Source organism: Lipotes vexillifer, unplaced genomic scaffold (genome assembly GCF_000442215.2).
Source record: "Lipotes vexillifer unplaced genomic scaffold, Lipotes_vexillifer_v1.1 scaffold123, whole genome shotgun sequence".
NCBI classification, from domain to species: domain Eukaryota; kingdom Metazoa; phylum Chordata; class Mammalia; order Artiodactyla; family Lipotidae; genus Lipotes; species Lipotes vexillifer.
Genome location: NW_006783002.1, coordinates 258,127 through 270,595, shown reverse-complemented (window position 1 = coordinate 270,595; position 12,469 = coordinate 258,127). Strand labels below are relative to the sequence as shown.

The following is a 12,469-nucleotide window of genomic DNA, read 5'->3' as shown; positions in this document are numbered from 1 at the left end:
GGGGTGAATGGCGCAAGGGCCCTTCCCCTCAGGGCACAGTAGGGGCTCACTCTGTATTTGGCACTTGAGCAAAGGATATCCTCCAGAAACTGGTGACGCAGGAATGTGTGCACCCTTCACAGGTGCACAGACCAAGGACCAGGAAGGTGACGTGAATTATTGGAGGCCACCCAGCCAGTGAGTAGGAACCACAGAGAGTTCTCTCTCTTAAGCCATCACTGTCTCATTCACCACTGTATTCCCAACACCCGGCTTACAGGTCCTGGCACAGAAAGGGAATTCAGTACATGCTGAATGAGTGAATTGGTTCTGAATTCCCTCTAAAGATGAGAGTATAAATTGGGGATGATAAGGGGAGAAAAGATGGCCTCTCCTCTCTGTCTTCCCCCCTGGCCATAGGAGCAGAAAGGAGTCTCCATTCAGACCAGAGGAAACATTTGCTCCTTGGGAAGGCCATGTCTTTTTTGGGGTTGTGAGTGCACTCCCATTGCTGAGCCCCCAAACACAGAGCCTTTCCCTGGGAAACCTGGGAGATATCAGAATCCCCTTCCCTAGTGTTCTCAGAATGGAAGGGAAATAGAGAGCCCAGCTGAAGCATCTGGGACTCTGGTTCCAGGCAAGTAAGTTAAGGCTGTATGGACCCATGGCCTAGACAGCCCAGGTGGCCTGCTGTCATTTTTGGCATACAAATATCCTCCCCACCGGCCTTACCCTCCTGGACAGATCGCCCAGACCACTCACAAGAGCCGCTTGCTCAATAAACCTACATTGAGCATCTGCTTCATTCTAGGACCTGTGATCAACAGCACAGAGGGAACAGGGATTTTTATACCTACTAGAGGAGGCAAGGTGGAGACATAAGTATGCATGCTCTGGGGGAGACGGAAAAGGTGAGCCGGCTAGGTTACCTGCTGTGTTAGCATTCAATGGAGGAAAAGAGAACTTTGGGGAGGGTAGATCAAGGAAGGCTTTCTGGAAGGGGTGGCAATTGAGCTGAGCTTCAAAAAATAGAACGGATTTGGACCAGGACATTCCTTATCCCCATAGGAGAATTTCCTTTTAGACCCTTATACTTAAAATCTCATCATTTCAGGACTCTTGGCAGTGCTTCTGCCAAGCCAGAGTCGGGCATCCTACTTAGTCACAAAGCAAGTGTCTGTAGGCTTGCAGGCCAGCCTGTCCTGACCCAGACCTCAGATGCTTGCTCTCTTCACTGAGGGTCTTTTTCTTGCCTTTGGCCATGGACTGAGACGGTCAAGCAGGTATCTGTGTTTTACGCAAAGGCACCATGGTTTGGTAGACAGAATTCAGGCTGTGGATTAGTAAGGACCACTCACTAGTTTTGTAAGCCTCAGCTTCCTCATCTGTAAAATGGGGATGATAATCATACTGCCCTCTAGGAGCTGCTGTGAGCATTAGAAAGGTTCAGGCTGTGAAAGTACACTTAGTATGTGCTCAAATACATGGCAGCAACTATTAATACCAATTAGGTAAAATGCCATGGGAAGGTTGACTCCTAGCGATGGGCCAGGGGCAAGGACTAGGTCACCCTTCTCTGCTGGCCTCCTGATAACCACTGGACAGTAGTGCCCTGGACTGAAAGGCCAGGGGTAGGGAGGGACCCTCAAGCAACCCAGGAGGCCGCTTCTGCTGCTGGCTTCCTTTCCAGACTCCACATGTCTCCATTAAAGTGCTGCCTGAGGACAGGTGGACCAAACAAATGACCCTGCATATTCTCGCTTTCTCCCTGGTCCAAGGCTGTCTGTTCTCTGCCTGTTCTACTGGCTCCCAGGTTCTCTCCCTTCCCATCAAGGGGCATCTCTGTTGGCAAATCTTCTGGTCCAGGACCACAGCATGGTACATCTTCAGAGGGTACCATTCATATTCTGTGGCCTTCCTGGAGACCATCTTCATTGGAGTTGCAATGTCAATCACTCTGTGGCCCAGCAGATCTCTTGGCCTCTGAGAGAAAGGTGTGGAGTGTACAGGGAGGGAGCTGATGAGAGTGAGGCTGGAAAGACAGGCGTGGGTCACATTCTAAAGGGCTTGGTAGATCCCATGTGGGCTTTATCCTGAAAATGGTTCATAGGAAGGAAGTGATTTGCTCACGTGGGTTTCTGTTTCTTTTTCCCTTCTATTGCTACCCAGCCCCACTCCCACCAGATTTTGCTTTATAACTCGTTGGCATAAAAGACTGGGTTACATAAAAAGCAGAGAGCGACGCATCTTCCACTAAAAGTAGCCGTAACACTGATAGTGCCTCACACTTGATTGTGCTTGATGGTTTCCAGAAGGCTGTCTGCTGAGCCAAGGAAGAGCACAGCCTTTGGAATATCATACCTGTCTTGGTTTGGATCCCATATTCACTGACTCTCAGTCCTCTCTGTGAAATACAGGGTTCTCGAGAGGAACAAGTGACCTGGAATACTTTGTAAACTGTGAACTTGAGAAATGTTTCCTTCCCATTGATGGCCTCATTTGATATCACTGTAGCTCTGTGGTTCCTGTAATAAACTCTTTCCCCCATTTTACAGATGATAAAACTGAGGCTCAAAGAGGTAACGTGACATGTGCATGGTTGTCTTAGTCTTAGGGCTTTTTTTCTTTTTCTTTTTTAAAAAATTTTTATTGGAGTATAGCTGATTTACAATGTTGTGTTAGTTTCAGGTATACAGCAAAGTGAATCAGTTATACATATACATATATCCACTCTGTTTTAGATTCTTTTCCCATATAGGTCATTACAGAGTACTGAGTAGAGTTCCCTGTGCTATACAGTAGGTCCTTATTAGTTATCTATTTTATATATAGTAGTGGGTATGTGTCAATCTCAAATGTAAATTGGTACAACCATTATGGAGAACAGTATGGAGGTTCCTTAAAAAACTAAGTATAGAACTACCATATGATCCAGCAATTCCACTCCTGGGCATATATCCATAGAAAACCATAATTAGAAAAGATACATGCACCCCAGTGTTCACTGCAGCAGTACTTACAATAGCCAAGACATGGAAGCAACCTAAATGTCCATCAACAGAGGAATGGATAAAGAAGATGTCGTGCAATATACAGTGGAATACTACTCAGCCATAAAAAGTCTTAGAGCTGGGCTTCCCTGGTGGCGCAGTGGTTGGGAGTCCACCTGCCGATGCAGGGGTCGTGGGTTCGTGCCCCGGTCCGGGAGGATCCCGCATGCCGCGGAGCGGCTGGGCCCGTGGGCCGTGGCTGCTGGGCCTGCGCGTCCGGAGCCTGTGCTCCGCAACGGGAGAGGCCACAGCAGTGAGAGGAAGTCTTAGACCTTTTGAAACCGAGGCAGTGTCCCTGATGATCTCTGAATCACCTTCAAGGCTGATCTTCCCTTTTATTGAAGAATAGTGCAAGTTCAGAGCCAATTAGCTTTATTGTCCTGTCCTGTAGACTCTAAGTTTGACAGCTGTCCTTCATTCTGTCTCCATCTTCTTCTGTTCAGATTGGCAGTGTTCCTTCTGGGGTGGCTGACTAGGTCCATGGTTCACACCCATAGACATCTTCTTATCAAATGGTCAGTCAGCCCCACCCATGGTATTCTCTTCCCTACATACTTTCTCATTGTTTGCAATACGGGCAGGCTGAGAATTTGTCAGATCTTTAAGTTTTAGTTTCTTCTTTTTGCTTAATCGTTCTCCCGCCATAGAACAAGGATCGCCTTTCCTCCTTTGTTCCAGTAACATGCTCCTCATTTCTGAGATCTCATCAGAATTGCCCTTAATGTCCATATTTCTATCACTAGTCTATACATATTTATGTATTCTCTAAGAAGATAGAAGCTTTCTCTACACTTCCTTTTTTTTTCTCCTGAGCGCTCACCAGAATCCCATTTAACAGTCCCTCAACAGAGCAACATAGTCGTTTTTTAGCACATACCTCAAAACTCTTGCAAACTCTACCAATTACCCAGTTCCAAAGACGCTTCCACATTTTTAGATATTTGTTCCAGCATCATTACACTTTTGGGTACCAATTTCTGTCTTAGTCAGCTTGGGCTGCTAAAGCAAAGTACCATAGACTGGGTCGCTTAAACCACAGACATTTATTTCTCACAGTTCCGGAGGCTGGGAAGTCCAACATCAAGGTATGGGCAGATTTAACATCTGGTGAGAGGCCTCTTCCTAGTTCGCAGATGGCCACCTTCTTGCCATATCCTCACATGGCGCAGAGAGAAAGCTAGCTCTCTGGTCTCTTCTTATAAGCACACTCAACCCTCATGTCCTCATCTAAACCTGATTACCTCCCCGAAACCTCCTCTGCAAAAACCATCACATTGGGGGTAGGGCTTCCACTTATGAATTTTGGAGGGACATAAATATACAGTCCACGACAATGGCCATGTGGTTAATAAGTGGCAAAATCTAGAACAGAATCCAGTTTCCTTACCTTCTCCACCCTTATAAATATCCTTAGCTTCCAGAGCTAGGCTTTTTGTGAGCATAGCTTAGGAGGATGGTACTTAAGATTTACTTCCAGGACTTGCCTCTAGTGGCATCACTAGAAACTTTCTTCGTAAATAGCATCCACTTAGCCATATGCCCCTGGGCACTTTACTTATCTGCTCTAAGTTTTTCACCTATAAATTTGGTGATAATGCCTATTGCTCCAAGTACTTGAAAGGAGTAAATAAAATATAAATATTTATATATAAATAAAACATATACATATAAATATATTTAATATATATAAATAAAATATGTATCTTAATTCTCTCACCTGAAAAATGGAGATACAGACAGTACTTGCTTTGTAGTGGATCATGAGGATGAGCTGAATTAACACAGGTAGAGGGCTCGGAATAGTGCCTGGCACATAGTAAGGGCTCAAGAGGTGTCAGTGGTGGTTTTTATTCACCCCCAGACACCAGCGTGGCTCATTCCCTTTAGTCAAAAGTCACCTGAGGCCATCACTGTCTGTGCGACCTAAAGTTTCACCACTGCCTCCAAATACACAGGCCACAGCACCCTTCCTGGCTTTACGTGTTCTCAGATTTATCACCATCTCGGTAAACTATGTATTAACTTATCTTGTTTTTTTCACTTGCTATGTACCATTGTGTGTAATTGGTGATGCTCACATTTTAGCACACATCTGAATCACCTGGAGAGTTTGTGGAATCAGATTAATGGACCCCACCCAAGAATTCACGGCTCAGTAACTCTGGGGCAGGGCCCAAGAATTTTCATTTCGAAACAATTCCCAGGTGATGTTGAAGTTACTGATTCTAGCCATACCCTAAAAGTACCAAAGAAATAGCAGGAAGCTGATGACATGGGAGGCTAGTTTTTTTTTTTTTTTTTTTTTTTTAATCTTGTTTATTATCTCTCGTACGAAAATGTCAGCTCAGTGGGGACAGGAGTTTTGTCTGCTTTGCTCCTTGATGTAGGTGCTCAGTAAGTGCACCTGTGTGTTGACCGCATGACCGTGTCCGGTTTGCCGGTGCCTGCGGCTGGCCCGGCTGCTGCCACGCGGTCCCCGTGGGGCCGTTCCCGCCCCGCTGACTTCGCGTGTTTATGCCCTAGATCCCCCGGGCGGCCTGCAGAACCACTCTCGGCTCCGGACACCGCCGCTGCCGCTCTCGCACGCCCACACCCCTAACCAGCACCACGCGGCCTCCGTTAGCTCCCTGAACCGGGGCAACTTCACTCCGAGGAGCAACCCAAGCCCGGCGCCCACGGATCACTCGCTCTCCGGAGAGCCCGCGTCTGGGGGCGCACAGGAGCCGGCCCACGCCCAGGACAACTGGCTGCTCAACAGCAACATCCCGCTGGAGACCAGGTGCGGGGCGCGGGACGGCCGGGCTGAGACCCTCGGGCTCTGGAGGGGCCCCGCTCTGTGCCCACCACCTGGCGCAGCCCGGGCGGCTGGGGTCTGGGCCACAGCGTAGGGATACGAGGAGGGCGGTGGGATGGTGTAGGGGAGAGAGAGCTGGGGCTTGGGAATCAAGCAGCCCTGAAGTTCAGGGCGAACCTGCTGCTTACTGAAGGTATGACCTTGGTCAATTTGCTGACCCCCTTTGTGCCTCACTTTAATACCCCACGGGGATGCTGCTCACTGGAGAAGGCTGTTGTAACAGTAGATGAGAGCTGATGTGTGTGAGCAGGGCTGTCATGTGGCAGAGAGCAGGCTGCCGGGGTTTGATTTGGGCCCACACCTCTGCTTTTCCCTACCGCGACTTGGTCACCCTCCGCCTGGCATGGACTTGCCTGGCCTGCGGTGGGCGCTCGGTGGCTGCCATCTCCCCTCACCTCCTCTCCTTCTGGCCTAGCCCCTCTATACCCAAAGCCCTAATAATCCCTAACATTGATACATTTGAGTTTTAGTTACAAGGGCTTTCATATGTGGGATATGATAGAATCCTCACAACTTTAGGGAATAGGTATTACTATTGTGATCCCATTTAAGAGACTTGGAAGCTGAGACTCAAAAAGGGTAGGCAGTCCATGCATGGCTGAGATTTGAACCCAGGTGGCCCAGCTTCCGGGTGCAGTGCTGTCTCCCTACACCACCAACTATCTTCTCCTGGCCTGGACCCCTCTGCCTCTCCCTTCCTCCAGCCTCCTTGAATGCTTCTTCCAGCTCAGGGGTTTCAGGCAGCCTCTGTTCATAGCCTTCTTCCTTCCCTTTGCTAAGCCACTATTTTTCCCAAACAGAAGGGAGTTTTTTAAGGTTATAAAAACCATACAAACCCACTGGAGAAAACGCAGAAAGATATGAAGGCGGAAGTTAGATGTACCCATAATCCTACCACTCTGGGATGAGCGCTCTTGGCTTTGGGGGACGTAGCCGTTTCCTGTTTTCTCTAAACTGAGGATGAAGTGTCCCATGCTGGGCATTTTTGGAAGCTCTTTCTCAAAGAGAAAGTAGTTCTCAAAGTAGTGGGAAACAAAGATTTTCTCAAACTCCTGTTCCTTATCTGGGAAGAGGACAAAAGTCATACCACATTTGAGGAAGTGAAATTCATCTATACGTGGGAGGCGTACCCATCTGACTCTGCCTGGCACATGACGGTGGTATTCCCACACTGAGCTAGTGGGTCCAGTGAGAGAAAATCTACATCCTTTTGTGCCATTTTACTCCTGTAGAATCATTTTTCCAAAAGCAGATTTCTCACAGATGTGGCCCAACCTGCCCCCAGTCTCTTAATTAATATGTTTCTGTTGGCAGTCTTCAAAATCATGTGTGACTTTTTTCTGTGCGCCTCCTTTGCTCTCTTCACGGACAGAGTCAGATAACTGTGTGTCTTCCTACCCAGAGTAGCTCAATTAGATCTCCATTATTTCCAAAGTGCTTATTGAATGACAGCACATGGTTGGTTGAAAGAAGCCAGCAAGTAATCGATGGTTCTGATTCCCTGCATGGAGCATGGCAGCTACTCCCTCTGCTTAGATGTTCATTTTTCTCACGTAGGATCAAAGTAGGTGGTTCTCGTCCCGGGGTGGAGCGACCCTTCTGCGGCCTCCCAGTCTCCCGAGATGCGGCTGACTTTCCTTGCTGGCTACTGTGCTTTTTCTATGTGCTGTTTTCTTCTTCCCCTGCTGCTAGAAAGGGTATTCTGGGGCTTGGGGGAAAAAAAAAAAAAAGTAGGTGGTTCTCCAAGTTTTTCAAGGGAAAGCAAGATAAAGGACCAGCAGCAAGGACATTCTCCTGATGGTTAGTTTGAGACGTGAAGGTGGTCCCAGCTTAAGTCTCTTGCCTCGTTAGCCAGGGCCCACATGCCTATCTGACCCTCTCTCCTCCTACATCCATTGCTCAAACCACATGGAACTTTGTTTTCTTTTTTCTTATACTTTATCATTCAACTAATGTTCTGTAGAGCAGTTAGGAACTGGAAATAAGCAAGAAAAGAAAGTCACCCATATCTACCACCAAATGGTAATCATTGTTAACATGTTGGCGTATACTCATGTTTATATAACATTTTCTTGCTTTTCTAAATCCATTCACATATATAACATGATTATGTAAATTTAATATTCAGTATATGTGTTTATATGTGAGTGTACATATATGTGTATTTATCAGTATTCCATCAAATCCCCAGGCCTTTCATGCCCCTGTGCCTTTGCACATACTCTTTGCACAACTCTCTGCCAGAGTCACCTTCCTCCTCACTTCTTGGTCTAGCAAAGTCCTTGAAGACCCAGATGAAATGTTTGAGGAAGGTTTCTGCTGTGACCTCAGAGTTCTGTGCATCTAAAGATAGCCAAAAACTGGGCTTCCCTGGTGGCGCAGTGGTTGAGAGTCCGCCTGCCCATGCAGGGGACACGGGTTCGTGCCCCGGTCCGGGAAGATCCCACATGCCGCGGAGCTGCTGGGCCCGTGAGCCATGGCCACTGAGCCTGCGCGTCCGGAGCCTGTGCTCCGCAACGGGAGAGGCCACAACAGTGAGAGGCCCGCGTACTGCAAAAAAAAAAAAAAAAAAGAAAGAAAAAAAAAAGCCTAAAACTGGGAGAGGTGCCTAATACAGTGGATAACACAATCAGAATTCTAGATCTTCATACCAACTGGTTGGCAGCACAAAACTAACAAGGTATAGTTTAAGAGGGATCAGTGTCAAGTCTGGCACATAGAATCAAAAGTAATTGTGATCAACTTGGTGAGGTGGGAAGGATGTGGGCTTTAGATCAGTTGGATGTGGATTCCTACCTTGGCTTTAGTGCTTACTAGCTAGACAGCCTCCTTAACGTCACTGAACCTTGATATCGCCATCTGTAAATTGGGTTAAAAATTCATGCCTCTTGGGTTGGGAGTAAATGAAATAGAAACACACAGCACAGTGCCTGGCATTAAAATACATGCTATAAAAGCCGTTTCCATTTTTGCCATATATATCTGCTCCCCGTATCAACGCTGTGAAGAAAAAAGTCATTCAAAAATATTTATTAAGCTCCTACTCACCAGAAGAATTGAGGGGAAATCACAGGTTCTATCTCTTGTCTACTTGGAAGAAGTGAGTTTGGCCCTGATGTTCTGAGGGCATCAGTGATGGTGCACTCACTGTAGCGAGTTGTTCAAAGCACAGATTTCAGGGTCAGACACGCCCTATGCTCAGACCCCCCACCCCACCCCAGTGCTCACTAGCTGTGGACCTAGGCCTTATAAGTCTTCGTCTCTAAAAGGGAGAAAATATTAGCAAATTCCTGTTCTGATGATCTGTTGCCACATGACAAACTACCCAAAACTTAGTGGTTTAAAAAACACCAGTTGATTGTGCTTCATGGTGTGAATCAGCAGTTCAGGAAGAGCTCAGCTGGGCTGGTCTTCTGCTCCACGTGGGATAGACTGGGGTCAATCAGTGGTATTTGGCTGTTGTCTGGGCTGGTCTGAAGGATCCAAGATGGCTTCACTCACGTGCCTGACACCTTGGGGGAGACAGCTGGAAAGCTGGGCTCGGTAGGGCCCCTCTCCTTCTGAGGTGGTCTCAGGGTCTCTCCACATGGCCTTCCCTGCAGGGAACTGTACTTTGTTCCTCAGCAGCTCAAGGCTCCACTGCACTGAGACGAGAAGCCGTTGATCCTCCTAAACGGCTTGGCCTGGAACGGGCACAGTGTCACTTTTGCCATATTTTGTTGGTCAAAGCAGTCACAGGCCAGCCAGCTTCAAGGGAGGGACAGTAGACCCCACTTCTCAAAGGAGAAGTGCCAAGAATTTTCATCCACCTTGAATCTACCATACTGCCTCATAAGGGTGTTGGAGCAATTACATAAAATAATGCCTGCAAATGTCTTAGCACACCATAAGTGCTCAGCTGCTTATCATGTAGTACTTGTTGTCCAGGAAATATTCACGCAGTGCCTACTGTGTGCCTGAGACGTTTAAGAGAATAGACTCTTGCAGTAGGATAGAGGTAAGCACAGGAAGTGTGTTTTAATTGCCTCGGGATCCCCAGCACACAACACAGCCTTGCCACCTGCTGGGGGCTTGACAGATATTAACACACAGGTGAAATGAATGAGTGAATGAATGATGGGACAAATGAATGGATACATATACTCACCTGAGACTTGAGTGGGGCACAGAGAAGACTTCCCAACGGACTTGGTGCTGTGTGACTGTGTCGAAAAGCAGGATTCCCCAGGGAGAGGCAGGAAGGAAAGGAGGGCCTGGAGAGGCACAGCCTGAGCAAAGCCCTAGAAGCCCCAGAGAGCAGGGCCTGTTTGAGACCGTTGTCCTAAACAGCTTTGCCAAGCGCCACCAGAACAGGGGGCCTCCTGATGCCAGAGAAACAGCCACAGACCCTTCCCTAATTGTCACACTGAGTTTCTGTTGAGAGTCTAAAATAAATAGCTGAGCAAATACCATAACAGCTGGTAGAATGACCAGGGGGGAATTCAGTTGCATGCTGGCAGGAAAAGGAAGGCTAGCAGAAGGACGAAGGAGAGAGATGGCCTGGTTAACCCACTCCTTTCTCTGCCCCCGCTGTGCCTCTGGCACTCCCCCAGGGTGAGTGAGTCCCCCAAGGAGATCAGGTCTACCTGTGCTCCCCAGAGCTGGGGTGTGATGTTGCTTTAAGCCCTGCAGGTGCATCTGTGGTCCACTCTGGTGGGAGCCATGTGTTCAGGGTCCCCTAAAACCTGATCCACTTCTTTCACACTCTGCAGCATCCGACGCGTAATTGATTCCACAGGGACTGCCTGATTCATAAACCATCAAGCTCCTGTCGGATGAAGGGGAAGCTGGAGCAGAAGGCTGCCAGACCTCAGCTCTAACTCATGTGATCTCAGGCCTGGTTTGCGAGCCTGGGGGCCACTTTGTGGTCATACTCAATTTGGGGAACAGCTCTGCCCACCTTCAGGGATGGGAGACTATCCCGTGGTCTCCAGCCCTGATGCGCTTCCCAGAATGGCACACGGTGTCTGCTGGTGCACCAGGCCAGCCCCTGAGCATCGCAGGGAACTGGGAAGGACAGTCGTCCCTGTCATTGGTGCTTCCGTCACAGACATGCATAAGATACAGCCACTGCCACGTAAGAAGCTGGAGGTCCAGGGAGGGAGGTAGACCCATAAATGAATGAATGGAGACAGGGCTGTCTGGATGATGCTGGGAGAGGAGAGGAGAGGGTGTGGCTCCCTCGGCTTGGAAGCCTCAAATAACAATCATAACAAACACTCAGAGAGCCCTTACTGGGCGCTCTAATGAGCTCCCAACCAAGGAAGCTCATTAGAGACTCAGGGCCCAGGGTTTTTACTGGGGGCTGGTCACGTGGACATCACCTGCCTGGCAAGTACCCAAAATCCAGACTCCCAGAAGGAAAGCGGGTGTTCAGCATAAACCATATTGTTTGTACAAATAAAACTCAGTGAGTCAGCCCCTCTTATCAGTTGATGGTGGGAACCCTCCTGAACCCTGAGCTCCCAGACACCAGCCAAGGGCCAACCTTATAAGCAGGCCTTTCGAAGGATAGCAGTCAGGACTGCTATCTTAACTCTTCTGCACAGAAAGGTAGTCTTATTATCCTCCTCACTTTAGAGGTGAGAATCCGAAGAACAGAAAACTTAAGTAACTTGCCTAAGGAGCCACAGCCAGTAAATGGCAGGGCCAGGAGCCATGCCCAGGCCGGCTGACTCTGGAGCTTATGCCCCTAACCACTGTCCAGCGCTGCCTTCCTGATTATTAAAGGTAGCATCTTGGGGCATGCATTAGTAGAATCTGCAGGGAGAGAGGAATTCTGAGATGAGGGACAGTTGTGCAAAGGCCAGGAGGGAGCTTGGCCTTTTGGAGAGAGAGAGTCAAGAGTTTGGTGAAGTGGGAGCTGCAGGGGCTTCCCAGTGGAGATGTCAGTAAATGGGGGTCACTGGTGGAGGACCTTGAGTTCCATGAACAGGAGGTTGCACTTTTCCCTGTGGGCATGGGGGCTGGGGGGTGGTAGAAGTAAGGGTGAGTAGCTGCCAACATCTTGCAAATCGAGAGTGACATCATGAGATTGGCAGGGAAGACCGGGTTCATTTCTGTTTCTTTGTTCATCCCTTTGTTCACATGCCAGCTCCATAACTAACTCTAAGTGTGGTCTTGGCCAAGTCTCCTAACACCCTGCACACCTTGGCAGGGGTGGGGGTCTGCAGAGTGTGGGGTGTGATCCCTGCCTGTCCTGCTCTACCGGGTGGCTGTCCCAGGGCTTAGGGGGTGGAAACATGGTCCAGGACAGTGGGCTTATGGTGAGAAGCTGGGCTGTTGAACAGGGCAGTCCCGGAAGAACTACTGGCCACTGCAGCTTCCCAGCCACTTCCTTCCCCAAAGCCATGCATTTTGTGCTTGGGAGGAAAGCTCAACCGGCCCTGGGTCAGAGAGATGGAGCCCTGCTTCAGGCAGCTCAGGGACTGGTCCAGGGCCCCCCCTCAGGCTTAGAGGGGAGCCAGTCCCCCTCCCCTCTCTAAGAAGAGCTTTAAGAGCAGTCTAGCACTACACTGCAGTTCCTTCTCCAAGCCAGCGGCAACTC

General features: G+C 48.8%; 1 protein-coding gene across 1 annotated transcript in view; it reads left to right on the top strand.

Annotated features, from left to right (window-relative positions):
- The window catches only part of TENM4 (teneurin transmembrane protein 4), a 400,863-nt gene that overhangs the window by 156,262 nt on the left and 232,132 nt on the right, over nucleotides 1-12,469 (top strand). Inside the window, exon 3 of the mRNA XM_007455571.1 lies at nucleotides 5,553-5,808. Within this exon, the coding sequence (XP_007455633.1) occupies nucleotides 5,553-5,808 (256 nt within the window). The remainder of the gene's footprint in view (nucleotides 1-5,552; nucleotides 5,809-12,469) is intronic.